We start from the raw sequence: 22942 nt of genomic DNA on the forward strand, positions 1-22942 counted from the left end.
ACACAATGGCACACAGTGAAAAAGGCATAACAGCAAATGCAGTACCTTGTGCATTAATTTTGACAGCTGTAGAATAATCATACTTGAGTTTTGAGGATTCCAATCTGAAGAAATAATCATCACTGTAAGATGGAGGGAAGCGATCCAGAATTGTGGTGCAGTTCTTCATCAGCAGTTGTCCAGTTAATCTTCCTTTAATTTTGTAGTTAGTTTTGATGGAATCAAACACGATTTCACCCTTATTGCTACTTTTTTTCCATAGTCCTTTAGCCTCAGCTGTCAGATCGTTGTCATATTGAGAGGCTATATCAAATCTGCAGGGAATCAGCACACAGGATCCACTCAGAGCTTCTATACTCTGAGGCATCCAGACTTCAAACTGTCTCCCAAGGGCTCCTAAAACACACACAGCACATATCAGTAAATACAGCTGTTATATGGGGATTTGGGTCAGCTTTATACACACACAACAGCACCTTTACGGACCTCACGAGACTTTGCTGTGCGAATGTTTTATTCATATTTAATACAATAAACGTTTTACTGACTGAAAGCTGCAATTATAATTAATATAAAGCACATCCATTCTCCACAAATTTATATATAAAAATCATGTTTTTATACCATAATAATCTACAGTCATCCCTTTGGATTGCTGTACATCTTTCCAGTATAGAGTTAGACCCCACCCCTTTAATGACCCACCTTGCAGCAGGCAGCCAATGAGGATGAACCTCTCTGCTTCAATCATGACTCTGAGGAGCAGAGGAACTGAAGTTAGAAAACAGCACTGACACCCTTTTATTTTTTTTATTAATCATTTGTATGTATTGTAGGTTGCCCTACAGAGTGCCATGAATCACACATCTTGCCATAAACATAAATCTTTAATCCGCCTTGATGCTCAAAACAGAACATAATTGATGGACAAATGACTGCAGAAGAGTTTAGAATGCATATTTCAATAAAACAATTACATTAGTTCGGGAATTGGTTTCCTTCTTCTGTTGTCTGTAGTCCAGCACCGCCTGGCCCCATATATATCCTAGAAATCAATGAAAGCAGATGAAATAGGCTGTTATGTGTTGTGACTGAGTGTCCTGACAGAGCCAAAGAAAGGAACTCATGAGCTCAAGGAAAGAAGACAACACGGCCACAGTCATTCAGCCCTTACACACTGGACATGTCAACATTCCTCTGAGTTTCTAAGACTTTCTCCAAACACACACAAAAAAATAAAATAATTCAAATATTTTTCCTTTTTTTCCCCCAAAGGCATGACATCTTCACAATGGGCAATGGGTTTTGTTGAGTATGAAACTAAAGAACAAGAAATTATAAGAATAAGGATCGTTTTCTTAATTTTTTTTTTTGAATCAGTAATCTTTAATAAAGATAAACAGACCATACATGTTCAACACAATGAAATGGAAAATGAACACAATCTTAAAACTCTGTTTTAGTCATGTTGAGTTCATGAATGTTTGTGAAGTTTAATTTTACTTTTAAAGAAAAAAGCATTTATAAATATGGCTTCGGAGACTAATCATTTGCCCTCCTCTGAATATTTCATTTTAAAATGAAAAAAAATGAATATTTTAGCATGTATCCTGTATTATAATTTGGCTGGTGTGGTTCCAATTCCATATAATTCAATTGGTTAATTGCTTGTGATACTTTTAAATCATTTTAAAGATACTTTCATAAACGATAAAGCCATGAACTTGTGAAAACTCAGACCTATAGGGCCAAAGCATCAGACCTCTTTAAACTGCAAAAGCATGTTTCCAGTATTGCCCTCATACTGAAGCTGTTTGCAAGTGTGACTTCCTGGTACTGCACAAACACTGTGACCCCACCCTACCCAACAGTCACTGTTAAGAATGGTGTTTCATTGGTCTTACATAGTCCATAGCTTAAAATGGTATTGAATTTATCAATACATTATACTGTATGTGCATATACAAGATTACTATTTGTTAAGAATTTTATTTGTGTTATGTAATTGCCAACTCAAATGTGACCAAGCATAAATTACTTTCAGTTTCAGTCCACACAGCAAAATGACTTCGGATTAAAATGGCAAAAAGTCAAAAGGCTAATTCATATTGCAGTGTCCTTTCAGTGCGTATAATGTCTATTTTGACACACACTTTAAATTGCCTGTATGAGATTCAGTTTATCCCAATATATGTTAATATTTGAAGAATACAATGTTTACACTCAATCTGTAATTTCTCTACCTTTAGGCAAAATAGAAAATCACCTACAACCACAATGTCTCTTGAGAAAAATGAACTTAATGTGTTTCCATTATAGACAGAATAAATCAACTTCAGTACAGTTCTTTTTAATTGAATTTCAATAAAAGTGGCAACCTGATTAATCTGTAGTTTGCTTGAGCCAAGTGGTAGAAATGTACTTACTGTAGAACAGAAGAATATCCAGTCTGTCTCAACTGCACACTGACCCTCAGCCTGCAGAGCACAAGTATAAATGCACACAAAAGAGGAACTTCTCATATGTGGCCTTTCCTGAATCATGCTCGGAACGTGAAGCTGTGAAAATTTTTTTCATTTAACTTTCACAGAAAATGTGTAACATACCCACCCTTCTCTAAAACAACTACTGAAATCCAACTTATGTTTCTCGGTCATACTCCAAAAAAACAAGAACATGCCGAAATGGAGAATTTGTCTTACAATTGCTGGTCAGATGATCAAGCTACCTTGACTCCGTAAAACAGTAACAGAGTCTGCCTTTGCAGTTGAATTAGAATAACTAAGTTAGCATTAATGTCCAAAACACAAACACAACACTCTTAACCAATCGGACATCTACTACAGTCACTATGGCAACACTGCTAAGTGACACACGTAAAGTAAAGCCCTCCAATGTACATGCAAAATGTCTTTTGATGCATAAGTAATTCTACACTTTCTGGTTCTACAGTATTCAATGCTACAGTTTTAGCCTCTGGAAAATATTACTAATACAAAAAGAATAAAATCATACAAAAATATTGTACAATATTAACTTATTATTATAGTTATTATTATTATTATTATTATTATTATTATTATTATTATAGATGGATGTATAATTATTTTAGCTAATACAATGCTGATATACAGTATGTTGTTAAACAAATCAGAAGTAATCAATTATAAATAAACTTTTATGGTCAATTGCTGGGTGCTTAGCAGAACTACCTCACAATGGGAAAAGCTAATCCTTACTTCCAGATTCAGATAGCTTTCGCAGTTCAAACTGCTGCTGCACACATTGTAATTGACCCTGAAAATCTTCATTATCTATTTTTTCAAGACATTTATCTGATACATGTTGACAGAAAGCACAGTCCGTCAGCGAAATCATACAGAGACAGAAGGTTGTAATATATTCAATAGTTCTTATTCAAACACATGCTACATCAATGCCCGCCCAAGCATAATCTTTTCAGAAAATTACAGAAAATACAACAGCATATATAAAAAGAGATATCTCTTTCCCTTCCCTCACCTAACACCTCAATTTGTAGCACTTAAATACTTTTCAAGTGGTTCTGAAAATGCATGACCACCAATAAATTGAAATACTTCACATTTTTTCGTCTATGTCAGTGTTTTACAGTCCTGGGCCTGTAGACCCACTGTGCACGCAGGTTTGTTGTGAAAGCAAAAGTAAAGTTTTTATCAATAAAGTTTGATGAAAATGTGTTCAGCTTAACCATAACTGTGTGGTTAAATGTACACAATGCAGGTTTGACTTTTCGCCGTTCGCGGACAACAAGCTCCATTTGTTTTCAACGGATGTTTTCAGGTTTTCACACTCTCCCTCAACCGGAGGTGGGTAACCCGGCTTCAAAGAGTAAAAAAGACTGACCATGTATTTGCTCCATCACCATGCACTAAACCAGCTGATTCTAATTAGCATAACTCTTCAGCATGGTAGGAGAACTAATTATTGTGATCGGCTGGTTTAGTTCATGTTGGTGGAGCAAATATGTGGTCAGTCTTTTTACTCTTTGAAGCCGGGTTACCCACCTCTGCTCTCAACAAACTGGACCCCAGCTGATTTCACCTGTCTGTCTGTAAGTGAATCAAAGGATTTATTTTTCCTTTTTTATATTCCATTTGAGGAATAGAATGAAACATTTTCGTGTTCTCCATAACTGCCTAATGTATGTGAAATACGAAGGTGCACAACAGTCATTAAATCAGAACAGGGACAGGGTCAGTAAAGTACAGTGAGCAAAAATGATTGTGTAAAGAGGATGAAAAATAAAGATGCATCAAAGTTCTTTTCTCCAAGAAACAAAATGAACATCTCCTCACATAAAAATGCCTTGTGGACAAATACAGAAAGGTGACACTCCACATTCAGTGGTTATTTTCTTCAGACAACAGGTTTTAAGGAAACACAATGTGCTTATATTTTTGAGACACAGCAACTGGTCTCAGTTTCCATTTCAAAGGTTCTGGTAGTCATTGTCCTCTTCTTGTGAAGTCACAGTGTCTTCATGATACTTGTTTTTTTACCTGTTGTTACACACACACACACACACACACCCACACACGAACACACACACACACACACACACACCCACACACGAACACACACACACACACACACACACACACACACGCAGGTTCATGGTTATTTAAAGTAACACCTTAGTGCATGAAATGACATAGTCTCAGGGCAGTGTTCATACCAAGAGGAAAATGTGGAAAGACAGACCCCTTTTTTATTACAAAATTAACTCTGTATGAAGTTGTAAATTTTTAAAAAAATGTCCAATTATGTATGCATTCTTTGAATATTAACAGTGAAGCCACATATCCTCCAACGAGATGCAAATTTTTAATCGCCTCTCTTCACTTCAGCCTAGTGGCGCCCCCTGGTGTATATCTCTGTGTCACGCTTGCTCACCTGCAGCACGTCATATTCAGGGCTGATGTTGGGGAGCTGCAGACTGGCATATGTGTCCCCGTCCCTCCCTCCCTTTAAAGGAAAAGACACACAGATGGTGTGAATGTAAAATAGAGGTGAAATCAGGCTGAGCTGCAGACAGAGTGTTTCAGAAGAGGAAGAGGAGGAAAGGATGGTGAGACTCACCTTCAGTCTTCCAGACAACCTGGAAACGTGAAAATCAGAGTAGAGAGAGAATGTGTTATTGCCTCTGCTCATACAATATGTCCCTGCAGACCTCAGTCATATACTGTAAGGGATGGTTTTAATTTTAGTCATTTTTACTGAAAGCATAATTGCCTCTCAGTATCTGATCAGAGAACAATTGACCCTGGATCCATGCAAATCAGTACATTCACTGACAAAACTTAATTAAGCTTATAGATATAACAAAAAAACATAATTGTCATGGTTCTGTGGTTTGTCTGTGTTTCCCTTTTTTGGCCGCCTGATGGCGGAACTTCAGTTTTTAGTTCTGTCCTTTTACCCCGTTTAATTGTATTATTCTTTTCAATTATTCTATTATTGTTTTTGGGTTGTCTCATTTTCCCTTCCTTCTCTGTGGCCTGATTGTGCATTGTGCCCTCCTGTGTCTCATCAGCGTCGTGTCTTTTTAAGTTCCCTTCTTCCATGGACTGGTACTTCTCTCTAGGGTTTTTCGTCATACTTGTTCCTGGTTGTGGTTATACACTTTGTTGTACGTCGCTCTGGATAAGAGCGTCTGCCAAATGCCTGTAATGTAATGTAATGTAATGTAATGAGTCAGGTGCTGGATCCTTTTTTGTGTGCGTTTTGGATTGTGTTTCGGTTTGTGCTCCTTCGTGTACTTGTGGCTCAGTGTTTTGCCCTGAGTGTTTTCCTCCCTGCCCATGCTCTGTTTTTGCATTGTTTTTGAATTTCTGCATTTTCTGTTTTTGCGTGTTAAGAACTTTGTCCATTTTTGACTTGCTTTGCACGGCTTTGTTTTTGTTGTTTTGTTGTTTTTGTATTTATTAAAAGTAACTTCCTCGGTTTTGTGTTTACCCTTTGGATTTTGAGTGTTTTTTGACTGCGTTTGGGTCCATTCCCCCGCTCAGCCTGACACAATTGTCCTTCAATAGATGTAAAAATTCTACTTAAGAGCAATTAGTTCCTAATTAAGAACAACGACCAGCTCAGGACAATACAGAGCATGTTTCTATGGTTGGAACAAAAACCAGCATACACAGTGGGTCCCGTGGACCAGGGCTAAGAAGCACTGGTCAAAAACAGAGGAGCAGGAAGGAAATGTTTTCAAACTGCTCTATCAAACACAGTGATCGATGGTTTAATACTTCCTTCATACACACCGTCAAAACATTAAATTGAGAAACATCAAAATTCAGGTTTAAAATATCCATGCAATAGTGTATATTATACTGTATAATATTATATAGTATAGAGTCCATTATTTTTTTTTCTTCCGTTTTTGAGTTTAAAGAATAAAGAATAAAAAAAAAAACATTTGGTTTACTTAAAATTTACTGTCAATCTGTCCCACAACAGCAATTGTTGAAAATTCATTGGGATGGAAAATGAATTTCTATTTCTCAGAAATGAGTGAATTCAGTGAAGATGTCGGAAATGGACAATGAACAAAAAATATTCTGTAAAGATGATTAAAAATCAGAATGGATAAAACAAAAAAATTCTGCCAGGATAAATATCAAATAAAAAAGATAAATCTGAAGAAAATCCCTCTTGAACATACAAAATAAAAGTGACACTGCATTCAGTTGTTTTCTTTAAACAATAGCTTTTCAGAAAACACAACATGATCACATTTTTAATGAGCTGCAGTTGGTCTCAGTTTCCATCTCCAGGGTTCTGGTAGTAATTGTTCTCTTCTTGTGAAGTCCCAGGGTCTTCCTGATGCTTGTTTTTTACCTACACACAGACACACACACAAACACACACACACACACGCATGCACACACGTGCACAAACACACGGACGCACACACACACACAAACACACGTACACACACATACACACAAACACAAACACACACATGCACAAGCATGCACAAACACACAGGCACACACACACACACACACACACACACACACATGCATGCACATGCATGCACAAACACACGCACACACACAATGTTTGGTTATTTAAACCTCCATATCTTGATCAGAGCCACACTTTGGCACTTGAAATCATTCCGTCAGTGGAGGGAGCAGGCAGGGCTTATGATCATATCATGAAGAAAATGTGAAAGTTTTCTTCCAATTATAAAAATAAATATCAGTAAACAGCAATAATATTAATCAAAAATTTCTTCAATTTTGTAAAAATTCTTTTGAGAATCCGTACCATATTTATTCTGAGTTTGCCAGCTTTCATTTTGTGGAAAAAATAGCATCAGTCAGAGTTAAGTGCGAGTGTCAACTGTATCCAATCCAATGTGATTCCATAGAGCAGTGGTTCTCAACTGGTCTAGCTTCAGGACCCACATTTTTCCTTCGTCATTAAGTCGTAACCCAAATTTCTGAAATTTTTGAACCACTCTAATTTATTTCACAAACGAATAGTGCAGTAATACACAATGCCTTCATGCACTGTTAAAAACATGAAATAAACAATAAACGCGCAACTAAGGCTAAAAACCCATAATAAAAAGGCAGACTTATCTTGAATTACAGGCATATATGCTTTTTAAACAAGTTTAAACTGGTGATACTTATCAAGTTTCAAGAATCTAAATTTAACTGTAGCAGAGATTACCCTATCAGGGGATGCTGAACAGCACTGTATTATGAAGAATATTCAGTAGCACTTTACTTGAACCCTTCATCATAAGGCTGACATAACAGACCTAAGTTTGGGGGAACTAATGGGATAACTGGGGATGCTTTTTGCTCCTGACAATGCACATATGCCAGCTTAGGCCCACCGAACCCAAGTACAAATCCACAGTACTGAAAATCTCCTCTGCAGTTGTAGTGGTGGGAAGATCTCTAGTGCAGAGAAATTGCTCCTGCAAGTCCCCTTCCCACACATGCCTCACATAAACAAGTAAAATCGCATGGTTAGCGATGTCTGTGGATTCGTCCATCTGTAATGCATAGTGAGCACTTGCCTTGACGCGAGCTGTGGTCTGTTGTTTGATGTCATCGGACATTTCTTCAATCCGCCTACTTATGGAATCATTCGACAGTGGTATGGTCTTCCGTTTATCCGCAGCAGATTGATCCAGCACCTCTCTGACCATGTCAACGGCTGCAGGTAAGATAAGGTCTTCTGCAGTGGTGTGGGGCTTCTTGGACTTTGCAATACGGTGAGCTACGTGGTAAGATGCACGGAGTGCCTGCTCTTGCTTCAAACATGAAGACGTTAGGCACTTTTGCAATGCCCTCAGCTCCTGGAGTCATCTTTGAAAGTACTCGACAGGTTTGTCTTTATGAGCGGAGTGTTTCGTTTCTAAATGGCGTTTCATTTTTGATGGCTTCATGCTTTCATGTGCCAGCACTTCGCTGCACACAACACACTTGAAGTTTTGGTCCCTCTCTTTTGTCCTCAATGTCTCTTTTGTCCCTCATGTTTACAAATGCTCGAATGTTACTGTCATAACAACGCTGGCAGAAAACGCTACTGCACGCACGCTGTGTCATGGGAAACGTATGTCCTTCAAAATAAAAGCGCCACATCAGAAATTCTGAATACTTTTTCCCTCAATTTTTATTTTTATTTTTTATGCACACATCTGTGACCCACTCAAAATGACCCCACGACCCATTTTTGGGTCGCAACCCACCAGTTGAGAACCACGGCCATAGAGCATTTCAGTCCTTCAGCTGAGTCTGGGAGATTCTCACCTCTATTTGAACTGACTGATTAAAATCAAACACAGATCTGATCCTGTCTTTACTACACACGTCTCTGATACTGAGAGAATCTGCATATGATTCAGAAATGTGATTAACCAGCGTAGTGGCGCCCCCTGGTGTGTATTTCTTTGTGTCACACTTGCTCACCTGCAGCACGTCATATTCAGGGCTGATGTTGGGGAGCTGCAGACTGGCATATGTGTCCCCGTCCCTCCCTCCCTTTAAAGGAAAAGACACACAGATGGTGTGAATGTAAAATAGAGGTGAAATCAGGCTGAGCTGCAGACAGAGTGTTTCAGAAGAGGAAGAGGAGGAAAGGATGGTGAGACTCACCTTCAGTGTTCTAGACAAACTGGAGACATGAAAATCAGAGTAGAGAGAGAATGTGTTATTGCCTCTGCTCATACAATATGCCTCTGCAGACCTCAGTCATATACTGTAAGGGATGGTTTTAATTTTAGTGAGATTTTACTGAAAGAATAAATGCCTTTTTGTAACTATAATACTCTCTATAATACTCTATACTACTATATAATTTCAATGACTGGCAACACTTGCATTCTCATCCACTTTGATTCTTCAGGTTGTGATTGCAAATTTGTTTTCAGTTGAAAAATCTGCTAAAACGAGGTACAGTAAAAACTTATAATTTGTTTTAAAACTATTATGACAAAGGTACATTTTGTCAACATTTAATAAATAAAAGATCAAATTGAAAAGATATACTCACCTTTTAATTTTGAAGATACTGAATCCAATTGTCAATACATTCAGAAAAATTAGTCCTGCTATGATAACATATAACAGCAGATAACTGTATTGTACTCCTGAAAAAAAAAAACAGTCATGATGTAGAACTTAATTTATGCCTAAAAATATATTGAAAGACATTAACAGACTTCTCTTGTTTACAGAAATCCAACAGTGAGAGTGTTTATGAACAGTAAAATGTAAAAATATTCCCCACATTTTAGGTCCTGTCCCTGTCCACACATATACGGATTTTTCTTAAAACATAGTTTTTTCCCCCTCCGTTAAAAGAAAAAACCTATCCACACGAGCGGCATTTAAAAAAATATCTCCGTCCACAGGAGAACGCTAAAACGATTGCCGCATGCGCAATACACCAATTGCCATGGTAACTGAAGCGCGAGTTGACGTCATGATGTCAGCGTTGTCATAATGCTCTGTTTTTCTTGTCCACACGAAGACAGAGAAACCGGAGTTTTGAATAATCTCCACCTTGGAAGGCAGGATAGAAAAAAGTAGAAACACATCTTACACAGAATTGGAAACCTACTGCCTGCAAACCATAAAAAATAAACAACGCACCTCCACAGGATTAGTAAGGGTGGAGTAAAAAGTAAATAGTTAGCAAGTCTTTAATGAGCTGTTGTAAATAGTAATATAGGTATGGGGCATGCCCCCGCCAAGGCGTAACTTGGCTGGATGGCATACCTGCCATCCCAATAACAGGTGTTACATCATGTTTATAACAATGTTGTGTAGGCTTTATGGCATACAGTAAAAGTACACTATTACAAACAGCCATGTATGTAAATACCCCAGTGTTGCTGTGGAGACGGGAGGTGGAGCTGGATGCTGGAGTTGCCTAGAGTGTTGGTGCTGATGCAGAGGAGAGTGGGCGTGTCTCCCTGTGATTGGCGCATGGTGAGGGAGCTCCTCAGGCCTGTGTTCCCCAGCTGCTCCTCCCTGATGACTCTGTCAGTTGAGTTAGTGACCCGCAGTCCAGACACACGCCACTCCATGCTGGGAGAGGGATTCCCACGGCTCTCACAGGAGCAGCTGATCTCTCCTGCAGTTCTGCTGCAGCTCCCAGAGCCAGATATCTGAGGCATGTCTGAACACAGGATCCACAGTTACAAACAGCACAGCTGCACACATATAACAATAATATGATTTATACAATTATATAATAGATGCACTGAACATACATATCACGTTTAGTTGGACATTTGCTGAGTTGTCCTTGCCATGTTCATTCTGTGCTTCACAGTAGTACTGTTCACTGCCACTGGACTCAGTCACAGTGAAGGTGATATTCTGTTCAGTTCCTACAGTGTTCATCTCTGTCCCATTCACTTTATATCAGGTGTAGTTCTGCACTGCTGGGTTGGCATTACTGCTGCAGGTCAGAGTCACTAAGCTGCCCGCTAACACTGAACCAGAGGGACTGACTGACACTGAGGTGTTCTTAGGAGGATCTAAGAGATATAAAAATACAAATCTTATTTTCTTAGTTTGTGAGGAGTTATACACAATCTGATGATGTGTAACGGTTGCGTGCTTTATAATAGGGGTGTCCAATCTTTTCTGAAAAGGTCCGTTGTATTTTAGTTCTAACCCAGCATTACAACACCTGATTTAATTATTTAACTAATCAAGGTCTTAAATCAGGTGTATTAGTGCTGGGATAAAACCTGCACCCACACCAGAATTTTTCAGAAAGGATTGTCCTCCCCTGCTATAATGGATGAGCACAACATCAGGTAATTTACATTTGCTTGTTTATGTTTTTTTTTATTTTATCATTGTATTTATTGTCATTATTCAATTATGGTGATAATTCTGCACAGCATACTGACCATGAAAAAAGCTCAAAGCAATTATTATTATTATTATTATTATTATTATTATTATTATTATTATTATTATTATTATTCATCAATGATTTAAAAAAGCTAAGAATAATACTTTCAAATCCAGCTCTCTTACATAGAACTCTGAGAGTCAGATTGGCCTCAGATGTCTTCTGAATGTCTCCTTGTTGCAGTGTGTAAAGTGCCCTGCAGGTGATCTTCTGCCCATGGTGGAGGTGGGAAGCAGTGAAGGTCAGAACAGAAGACACAGATTTGGTTTTATCCTTATTCTCTTGCAGTTGATCCACACTGTCACTCAGCCTGGGGGTCCATGTCAGACTTGGGGGGAGTTCGGGACAGGGGGCTGCAACAAAGCAGCTCAAACTCACGGAGGCCCCCTCCATCACCTCCACCCTCTCTGGGGTTAACTTGGGTTTGAGTGGATAGTCTAGGAGACATGGAGAGATGAGGACGGGTTACAGTCTGTCTCAGGATTAGAGAGACACAGCATTCAGAGCACACACTAATCACCACATCAACAGTGTCTAACTAACGAACAGCATTTACATGTGAAATCTAATGACAAGTCATTTTCATTCTTTATTTTATATTCAGCGTGTATTTCTCATAGAGGACAGTATTTCTATCTCCGGTACCTATTTTTAAAAGCATAGAATCCCGGCGTCAACACAATGACACACAGTGAAAAAGGCATAACAGCAAATGCAGTACCTTGTGCATTAATTTTGACACCTTTACGAAAAGTATACTTGAATTCATTTGAGCCTTCCACTCTGAAGAAATAATCATCACTGGAAGATGTAGTGAAGTGATCCAGGATTGTGGTGCAGTTCTTCTCCTCCAGTTTCCCAATTAATCTTCCTTTAATTTCATTCTGTTCAGTTGCTCTCTCAGTTCTGCTGGAATCAAACACGGTTCTACCGTCGGGTTCTCTTTTTCTCCACAGTCCTTTAGCGTTAGCTGTCAGATCTCTGTCAAATTGAGGGTGCATATCAAATCTGCAGGGAATCAGCACACAGGATCCACTCAGAGCTTCTATACTCTGAGGCATCCAGATTGCCCAATCCCTGCCCAGGGCACCTACAACACACACAACGCATCTCAGTAAATACAGGAGCTCTATGGGGATTTGGGTCAGCTTTATACACACACAACAGCAGCTTTACAGACCTCACGAGACTTTGCTGTGCGAATGTTTTATTCATATTTAATACAATAAACGTTTTACTGACTGAAAGCTGCAATTATAATTCATATAAATCACATCCATTCTCCACAAATCTATATATAAAAATCATGTTTTTATACCATAATAATCTACAGTCATCCCTTTAGATTGCTGTACATCTCTCCAGTATAGAGTTAGACCCCACCCCTTTAATGACCCACCTTGCAGCAGGCAGCCAATGAGGATGAACCTCTCTGCTTCAATCATGACTCTGAGGAGCAGAGGAACTGAAGTTAGAAAACAGCACTGACACCCTTTTATTTTTTTTATTAATCATTTGTATGTATTGTAGGCTGCCCTACAGACTGGCATGAACCACACATCTTGCCCTAAACATAATTCTTTAATATGCCTTGATGCTCAAAACAGAACATAATTGATGGACATGACTGCAGAAGAGTTTAGTTCCCTTCTTCTGTTGCCTGTAGTCCAGCACCGCCTGGCCCAATATTTATTCTAGAAATCAATGAAAGCACATGAAATAGGCTGTTATGTGTTGTGACTGAGTGTCCTGACAGAGCCAAAGAAAGGAACTCATGAGCTCAAGATAAGAACACAAGATGGCCACGGTCATTCAGCCCTTACACACTGGACATTTCAACACTCCTCTGAGTATCTAAGACTTTCTCGGAACGCAGAGAAAAAAAATATATTTTCAAATATTTTTCCTTTTTTTCCCCAAAGGCATGACATCTTCACAATGGGCAATGGGTTTTGTTGAGTATGAAACTAAAAAACAAGAAAATTATAAGAATAAGGATCGTTTTCTTAATTTTTTTTTCTTTTTTGAATCAGTAATCTTTAATAAAGATAAATAGACCATACATGTTCAACACAATGAAATGGAAAATGAACACAATCTTAAAACTCTGTTAAGTTTAATTTTACTTTTAAAGCAAAAAGCATTTATCGATATATAAATATGGCTTGGGAGACTAATCATTTGTCCTCCTCTGAATATTTCATTTTAAAATGAAAAAAAAAAGAATATTTTAGCATGTATCCTGGATTATAATTTGGCTGGTGTGGTTCCAATTCCATATTATTCAATTGGTTAATTGCTTGTGATACTTTTAAATCTTTTTAAAGATACTTTCATAAACGATATAACCATGAACATGTGAAAACTCAGACCTATAGGGCCAAAGGATCAGACCTCTTCAAACTACAAAAGCGTGTTTCCAGTATTGCCCTTATACTGTGTTGTAGTCTGTAAGTCCCAGTCACTTGTCTCCCCAGTACTGTCTCTGTGTCTGTGTTCCCTGAGCTGCTTCACTCCCCTGTACTTGTGTGATTTCACTATTCGGATGGTTCCGGGTTTTCGTGGTTTCCCCCCCTTCCTACCAGTCTCGTTTTTACTTACTTCCTACTTATTTCTAGTTTACTAATTTCTACTAATCCTTACTAATTTATAGATTGTAAAGTACTAACCTCATTAATATACTAACATGTGAATATTACTAATGGACTAACACACACTAGTTTTGGGTTTTTGATAGTTTAGATCACTATACTAATACATTAACCAGTCTCCCCTTTTTCCATGCTGCGCTGTAGCTCCGCCCCTTTTCTTTCTAGCCTGCTCTAACACTGAGTTCTGCAATCGCCTGCACCTGTCTCTTGCTCTGACTGCACCTCTCTCTCTCTGCACGCGTTTTACCTGCTTAACCCAGGCCGTCTATTATCATTGTTGTCTATGTGATTCCAGTCCGCGTTTTGTCAGTCCCCTGTCATTTTATTAGTTATCCTAATGTTCTTCACCTGGATGTTGTTTGTTACTCCTCCCTCACTCACTTAACCCCTCCTTGATTGTTACCTTCCCCAGTGTATAAATGTCAGTCTTTTCCACCAGTTCAGTGTCAGAACGTTGATCGAATTCATTGTGCTGATTGTTAGTAAGCCTTTGTCTATCGAGATTCCTGCGACACCCCTTTGTACGACTTCGAGTTTGCCTGCCTCTTTTGGTTTTGTTTGCTTCTGGTTTGACCTTCGCTTTGCCTTGATTTCTCTTTTGCCTGTCCCTTTGTACCTTCGCCACTCTGATCTCCTGGTTTTTGACTTTTCGCCTGTTTTTTCACTATTCTTTTGGAAACTCGATTCGGCACTGTACTCTCTCTGATTATCTGGTTTCGATCCTCGGACTGAATAAAGACAACGTCCCTGGTCTGCGTGTGGGTCCTTGCAAACAGATTCAGTATGTGATGTCCTGTGTAAGTGTGACTTCCTGGTACTGCACAAACACTGTGAACCAATCCTACCCAACAGTCACTGTTAAGAATGGTGTTTCATTGTTCTTACATAGTCCATAGCTTTAAATGGTATTGAATTTATCAATACATTATACTGTATGTGCATGTATTTACAAGACTGCTATTTGTCAAGAATTGTATTTGTGTTATGTAATTGTTAACTCTAATGTGACCAAGCATAAATTACTTTAAATTTCAGTCCACACGGCAAAATGATTTTGGTTAAAATGGCAAAAAGTCAAAAGGCTAATTCATATTGCAGTGCATATGTCGATTTTGACACACACTTTAAAATGCCTGTATGAGATAAGCTAAGTGGTAGAAATGTACTTACTGTAGAACAGAAGAATATCCAGTCTGTCTCAACTGCAAACTGACCCTCAGCCTGCAGAGCACAAGTATAAATGCACACAAAAGAGGAACTTCTCATATGTGGCCTTTCCTGAATCATGCTCGGAACGTGATGCTGTGAATATTTTTGTTCACAGAAAATGTGTGACATGTGCAACACAAACATGCCAAAAATGTTGAATGTGTCTTACAATTGCTGCTCTGATGATCAAGCTACTTTGACTTCATAAAACAGTAACAGTCTGCATTTACAGTTAAATTAGAATAAGTAAAATAGCATTAATGAGCAAAACACAAACAATCAGCAGAGAAACATCAAAAGGAGAATGAGGAGCTACTGCACAACAGTCAATATAACACTCTTAACCAATCAGAAATCAACTACAGTTATATTGGCAACACTGCTAAGTGACACACGTAAAGTAAAGCCCTCCAATGTACATGCAGAATGTCTTTTGATGCATAAGTAATTCTACAATTTATTCATGCAGTATTCAATGCTACAGTTTTAGCCTCTGGAAAATATTACTAATACAAAAAGAATAAAACTATAAATAACCTCTATATTGTTGTTATTTATCGTCCCCCTTGGCCCCTGGGAAGCTTCCTGGATGAGCTAGACACCATGCTCAGCTCCTTCCCTGAGGACGGTGTAAACACCTCACAGCTAGACCAATGAGGGTTTGTAGCTGGAGGGGAAGGTATCGCGTGTTCTCCCTTGGCTGGTGTGATTCAAAACCGGAGATGTTAGTTATTTTCCTCTGTTCGTAAGAACAGGGCACAATTATAATTAAGAATGCACTGGTTCCGTTGCCACGGGTTAGATATGAAGGCGCTGCTTCATATCCCGCTTAAAACTGGCCTGAAACGGATCAGTAGCATTCAGGTTACTCTCCGTTCGTAAACGGGGCTATGTTGTCATCAGAGATATATCAGATCTGTCGCCGGACTGTCAATATTCCAATGGGAGCATCAGAATATTCACAAATACGCGGAACAACACATCAAATATATCAATGATCACAGCAAGAAAGCGTAACAGTTACTAGGTTTTACTCTCGTGTTAATCTGACTCCATTTTACATTATAATTTAAAATTTGGCTTTAACTATACGTGGAACTTGGGAGTGATTACACTCGACTCTATCTTGTGCCATCATTCCTCAATATATGCTCCCGGGTTTAGCATTATTGTTAAATCTCAGTTCGGTGAAGAATCCAGAGGGTAGGAGGCTGACCACCATAATACATGCCTTCCATGCCTGGCTTACATGGATAGGTCATCGAAAGTTATGAGCCCAGGACGGTGCGTATCTATCGGGCTCCTTCAGGCGAATTTGACAAGAACCGGCGTACTACGCCCATGGGTTCTCTTAAGCCAAAACACCAGAACCAATACCACCAAGCCCTTAACAGGCAGATCGTGGTCACCTATCTAACTTGAAGACCCCACTAAAGACGTTTGCTGTACTAGACCCCTGATCAGGAGGCCCCCGTCAGAATTGCCCCCCTGAGTATTTAAACGGAATTTCGGCTGAAAAGAAGATAAAATGGATTAGAGTCATGAAGACCACGCAAGTTAAAAATAATAATTTATTGAACAGGCAGGTAGGTTATTATCTTCAATTTCCAAAATCAATTATAAAGGTTAAAAACAGAAATACAGAGTAAAAGAGTTCTTACCCAGCCTGTTTAGCTACACACAGAACACAGAGTATGCGCAGTGCGGGAAGTCGATTGCGATCTTCCATGGCTATCTCTACACAGAACACATAGCCTAGTATGTGCACTGAGGGAAGTCGATTACGATCTTCCTTGTCTGTCTACACGCAGCGCACATAGTATGTGCACGGTGGGAAGTCGATTACGATCTTCCTCGATTGCTTTGTCTCCCTTCCTTTTAAGCCAAATCCCGCGTTTGGTCTAGGCGGCATTGCCATAAATTAACCTGTCCGAATCATAAATCTCTAATTCCGGCCCCCACCATTTGGAGGAGGTTGTTAAAACAATTGGTGGGGAAATGGGGAAAAGGAGATGATTACCAGAGAGGACATTCCATTGTGTTAGTTTTTTCCTGAGTTATTGAAACTATGTTTTATTAAATTCTATTTGGTATGAAACATATTTCATTCAATTGCTATAATTTTCCTGAATATGTCCATACTAAACATGTCAAGTGGATGTAATATTATGGTGCAGTTGTCATGAAAATACCCTTTTGTTTAACCATTCTACATGCAATCCATGTTATTATTACATAATGCATAATACAATAATACAATGAAAACATGTGCATGGTTTGTACGGTTTTCTGGGGTTTGTAAATAGGATAAACAGATGATTTAAAGTCCAGATCCAGAAAAGAAATACAAAGTGGAATGTCAGAGGGGCCCAAATGAGGGCACTGTCCCGCCATGTGGCCGGTCATTTCACCCTTTATGACCCCAAAACACCCACACCCACAACCACAGGCAAAGAGACTAGTTCCCCTTATCTTGGTTGTGTCCAGGTGGTAACATTCCAGAGAGCCAAATGGCCTGCCCATTCAGAGGAAGTCCGAGTGACTTATTGTTTTACCACAAGGCTCTCGGGTCCTTTGAAGTACACGCTGCGTCCCAGCATGCTGGCTCGTTCAAATGTCATCCTTTTCTGGGTCCCAGTATAATTTCCCTCTTACAACGGCACCCCGCTGATCGTCCTGGGAGGTGGCCTCCCAGTCTGCTGCCTTCCTACCACTACTCCACTCCTTCGACCTCTCCCTACAGCACTCTCCCCCAACCCACAAGGCAGGCAACCGCCTAGACTAGATCTTCCTGAGGAACTGCTCCAGCTCCAATCTCACGGTTACCCCCCTGCATACGTCTGACCATCACTTCATCCCCTTCTCCCTCTCCTCCCACCCCCACTGTCACTGTCTGCTGTAACCTCCGCTCCCTCTCACCCTCTTCTCTCGCTCCCAGAGTGACTGCTTCCCTCCCCCCTTTTCAGTAATTCTCCAAGCTCCCCACTAACTCTGCATTCTCCACCCTAACTTCATCTCTCTCTTCAGCACTTGACTCCCTATGTCCTCTTGTCCCTAGGCCAGCACGTTCATCCCCTCCCAGTCCATGGATGTCTGACATCCTACGCACCTCCAGGGCCAGCCTCCGCGCTGTTGAGAGGAAGTGGGGCAAATCCAGGGACCCATCTGACCTTTCAGCCTATCAGTCTCTCCTGACAGAGTTTTATTCTGCTGTCACTGCCGCTAAGGCAAATTTCTATCAGACTAAAATTCATAACTCCATTTCTAACCCTCATCAACTGTTCTCTATTTTCTCCTCTCTCCTCAGCGTGCCACCTCCCTCACCCCAGTCTTCCTTCACTGCAGATGACTTTGCAGCATTCTTTGACGAAAAGATCGCAGACATCCGCAGCTCCTTTGCCCCCTCTGCACCCTCCGCCCCCCCTTCGCCCCCTGCGCCCTCCGCCCCCTGTTTCTCCACATTTTCTCTCCTTACAGACTCTGAAGTTTCACAGCTCCTGCTCTCCCACCGCCCTACCACCTGCACACTCGACCCTATCCCCTCATCTCTCCTCCAGGCAATCACACCAGACATCCTCCCTTTTGTCACCTCCCTTGTGAACTCCTCCCTATCTTCTGGATGTTTCCCCTCATCCTTCAAGAGGGCCCACATCACCCCGCTGCTGAAGAAGCCCACGCTAGATTCGTCAGTCACCCAGAACTACCGCCCGGTATCTCTCCTCCCTTTTCTATCCAAAACACTTGAACATGCTGCATCTAATCAACTCTCTGCTTTCTTCTCTCATAATAACCTGCTTGACCCCCACCAGTCTGGCTTCAGGCCTGGCCACTCGACAGAGACAGCACTCCTCACGGTCAGTGAGTCACTCCATGCCGCACGAGCAGCCTCCCTCGCCTCTGTCCTGATTCTTCTAGACCTCTCCGCTGCATTCGACACTGTGGAGCACTCCATCCTCCTGTCCTCCCTGGCAGCAACAGGGATCTGCGGCACAGTCCTGGACTGGATTGAATCTTACCTCTCCGACCGTTCCTTCCAGGTTGCCTGGGCGGGTAAAGTATCGCCGCCCCGTCCCCTCGCCACCGGAGTTCCCCAGGGCTTAGTCCTCGGTCCCCTTCTCTTCTCCTTATACACCAGATCCCTTGGCCCTGTAATCTCTGCCCATGGCTTGTTCTACCACTGTTATGCTGACGACACACAACTCTTTCTCTCCTTCTCCCCATCGGACACACAGGTCCCTGCCCGCAACTCCGCTTGCCTGAGGGACATCCAGAGCTGGATGGACAATCACCACCTAAAGCTCAACCCGGGAAGACGGAGCTAATCTTTATTCCTGCTCTAACCTCTCCCCTCCTTGATTTTTCCATTTCCCTAGGGGACACCTTAGTGACATCATCACACTGTGCCAAGAATCTCAGAGTGGTGATGGACAACAGGTTGTCCCTCTCCAAGAACATCGCAGCAGTAAGCCGGGCGTGCAGATTTTTCCTGTATAACATCCGGAGAATCCGCCCCTTTCTTACCACCTACTCAACCCAGCTCCTGGTCCAAGCAATGGTACTATCCCGCCTGGACTACTGCAACCCTCTTCTGGCTGGACTACCGGCATCTGCCATCAGACCCCTGCAACTCATTCAGAATGCTGCAGCTTGTCTGGTCTTCAACCTCCCCAGACACTCCCACGTCACTGGGTAAGGTGGGTAACCCGGCTTCAAAGAGTAAAAGGACTGACCATGTATTTGCTCCATCACCATGCACTAAACCAGCTGATTCTAATTAGCATAACTCTTCAGCATGATAGGAGAACTAATTATTGTGATCGGCTGGTTTAGTTCATGTTGGTGGAGCAAATACGTGGTCAGTCTTTTTACTCTTTGAAGCCGGGTTACCCACCTCTGCTCTCAACAAACCGGACCCCAGCTGATTTCACCTGTCAGTTTGTAAGTGAATCAAAGGAAAATGGAACCTCATTCAGCTGGAATTATTTGTCAAATAGCACACACGGCGCACATGAAAGCATATCTTGGTCCGACTAATTTAAATTCCTGGGATGTGAATATGGGACAATTTTTTTTTAGGGCATACATTGCTATTTCTGATATAATGTAGCTTTAAAAGGTGAAGTTGTCCTTTAATAGAAAATAGGGAAAAAAAGTCTAATTAAGTGCAATTAAGTATCTAATTAAGAATAATTACCAGCCCATTACAGTATAAGCTTGTGTGTAGTGGCTAGAAGAAAAACCAACAGGCACTGTGGGTTCCCAAGACCAAGGCTGAGAAACACGGGTCTAAAACAGGAAGCAACATGTTTTAAAGCTGCTCTATCATGCACTGTGGTTCATGGTTGAAATACTTCCTTCACACAGACGGTCCTCACATCGAAATAAGAAACAGCAAAAGTGAGGTTTACAATTACCATGCAACAGTACACATGGGTCTGCATGTTTTTTTGTTTTTTCAATTTATTTTTCCTTTTTTATATTCCATTTGAGGAATAGAATGAAACGTTTTCGTGTTCTCCATAACTGCCTAATGTATGTGAAATACGAAGGTGCACAACAGTCATTAAATCAGAACAGGGACAGGGTCAGTAAAGTACAGTGAGCAAAAATGATTGTGTAAAGAGGATGAAAAATAAAGATGCATCAAAGTTCTTTTCTCCAAGAAACAAAATGAACATCTCCTCACATAAAAATGCCTTGTGGACAAATACAGAAAGGTGACACTCCACATTCAGTGGTTATTTTCTTCAGACAACAGGTTTTAAGGAAACACAACGTGCTTATATTTTTGAGACACAGCAACTGGTCTCAGTTTCCATTTCAAAGGTTCTGGTAGTCATTGTCCTCTTCTTGTGAAGTCACAGTGTCTTTCTGATACTTTACCTATACGTACACACACACACACACACAGACACGCAGGTTCATGGCTATATAAAGCAACACCTTGGTGCATGAAATGACATAGTCTCAGGGCAGTGTTCATACCAAGAGGAAAATGTGGAAAGACAGACCCCTTTCTTATTACAAAATTAACTCTGTATGAAATTGTAAATGAAAACATTTTTTTCCAATTGTGTATGCATTCTTTGATTATTAACAGTGAAGCCACATATCCTCCGACGAGATGCAAATTTTTAATCGCCTATCTTCACTTCAGCCTAGTGGCTCCCCCTGGTGTATATCTCTGTGTCACACTTGCTCACCTGCAGCATGTCATATTCAGGGCTCATGTTGGAAAGCTGCAGACTGGCATATGTGTCCCCGTCCCTCCCTCCCTTTAAAGGAAAAGACACACAGATGGTGTGAATGTAAAACTGAGGTGAAATCAGGCTGAGCTGCAGACAGAGTGTTTCAGAAGAGGAAGAGGAGGAAAGGATGGTGAGACTCACCTTCAGTCTTCCAGACAACCTGGAAACGTGAAAATCAGAGTAGAGAGAGAATGTGTTATTGCCTCTGCTCATACAATATGTCTCTGCAGACCTCAGTCATATACTGTAAGGGATGGTTTTAATTTTAGTCATTTTTACTGAAAGCATAATTGCCTCTCAGTATCTGATCAGAGAACAATTGACCCTGGATCCATGCAAATCAGTACATTCACTGACAACACTTAATTCAGCCTATAGATATAATAACAAAAAAACATAATTGTCATGGTTCTGTGGTTTGTCTGTGTTTCCCTTTTTTGGCCGCCTGATGGCGGCACTTCAGTTTTTAGTTCTGTCCTTTCACCCCGTTTAATTGTATTATTGTTTTCAGTTATTCTATTATTGTTTTTGGGTTGTCTCGTTTTCCCTTCTCGCTCTGTGGCCTGATTGTTCATTGTGCCCTCCTGTGTCTCGTCAGTGTCGTGTCTTTATAAGTTCCCTTCTTCCATGGACCGGTACTTCTCTCTAGGGTTTTTCGTCATACTTGTTCCTGGTTGTGGTTATACACTTTGTTGTACGTCGCTCTGGATAAGAGCGTCTGCCAAATGCCTGTAATCTAATGTAATGTAATGTAATGTAATGTAATGACTCAGGTGCTGGATCCTTTTTTGTGTGCGTTTTGGATTGTGTTTCGGTTTGTGCTCCTTCGTGTACTTGTGACTCAGTGTTTTGCCCTGAGTGTTTTCCTCCCTGCCCATGCTCTGTTTTTGCATTGTTTTTGAATTTCTGCATTTTCTGTTTTTGCGTGTTAAGAACTTTGTCCATTTTTGACTTGCTTTGCACGGCTTTGTTTTTGTTGTTTTGTTGTTTTTGTATTTATTAAAAGTAACTTCCTCGGTTTTGTGTTTACCCTTTGGATTTTGAGTGTTTTTTGACTGCGTTTGGGTCCATTCCCCCGCTCAGCCTGACACAATTGTCCTTCAATAGATGTAAAAATTCTACTTAAGAGCAATTAGTTCCTAATTAAGAACAACGACCAGCTCATGACAATACAGAGCATGTTTCTATGGTTGGAACAAAAACCAGCATGCACAGTGGGTCCCCTGGACCAGGGTTAAGAAGCACTGGTCAAAAACAGAGGAGCAGGAAGGAAATGTTTTCAAACTGCTCTATCAAACACAGTGATCGATGGTTTAATACTTCCTTCATACACACCGTCAAAACATTAAATTGAGAAACATCAAAATTCAGGTTTAAAATATCCATGCAATAGTG

General features: G+C 40.5%; 1 protein-coding gene and 1 long non-coding RNA gene across 2 annotated transcripts in view; both read right to left on the reverse strand.

Annotated features, from left to right (window-relative positions):
* Positions 1 to 22942, reverse strand: part of LOC118232529 — a 302745-nt gene that overhangs the window by 101615 nt on the left and 178188 nt on the right. The window contains 9 exon segments of the mRNA XM_035427619.1: positions 46 to 396; positions 706 to 771; positions 2471 to 2477; positions 4936 to 5007; positions 8081 to 8317; positions 8976 to 9047; positions 9162 to 9180; positions 10413 to 10689; positions 10784 to 11053. Of these exon segments, the coding sequence (XP_035283510.1) occupies positions 46 to 396; positions 706 to 771; positions 2471 to 2477; positions 4936 to 5007; positions 8081 to 8317; positions 8976 to 9047; positions 9162 to 9180; positions 10413 to 10689; positions 10784 to 11053 (1371 nt within the window).
* LOC118227332 lies at positions 4110 to 5152 on the reverse strand. Its single transcript, XR_004765251.1, has 3 exons — positions 5122 to 5152; positions 4936 to 5007; positions 4110 to 4541 (listed from the first exon to the last, which is right to left on the reverse strand). It is a non-coding gene; the product is annotated as an uncharacterized LOC118227332 (long non-coding RNA).

The sequence above is a fragment of the Anguilla anguilla genome, chromosome 1, assembly GCF_013347855.1.
Source record: "Anguilla anguilla isolate fAngAng1 chromosome 1, fAngAng1.pri, whole genome shotgun sequence".
NCBI lineage: Eukaryota > Metazoa > Chordata > Actinopteri > Anguilliformes > Anguillidae > Anguilla > Anguilla anguilla.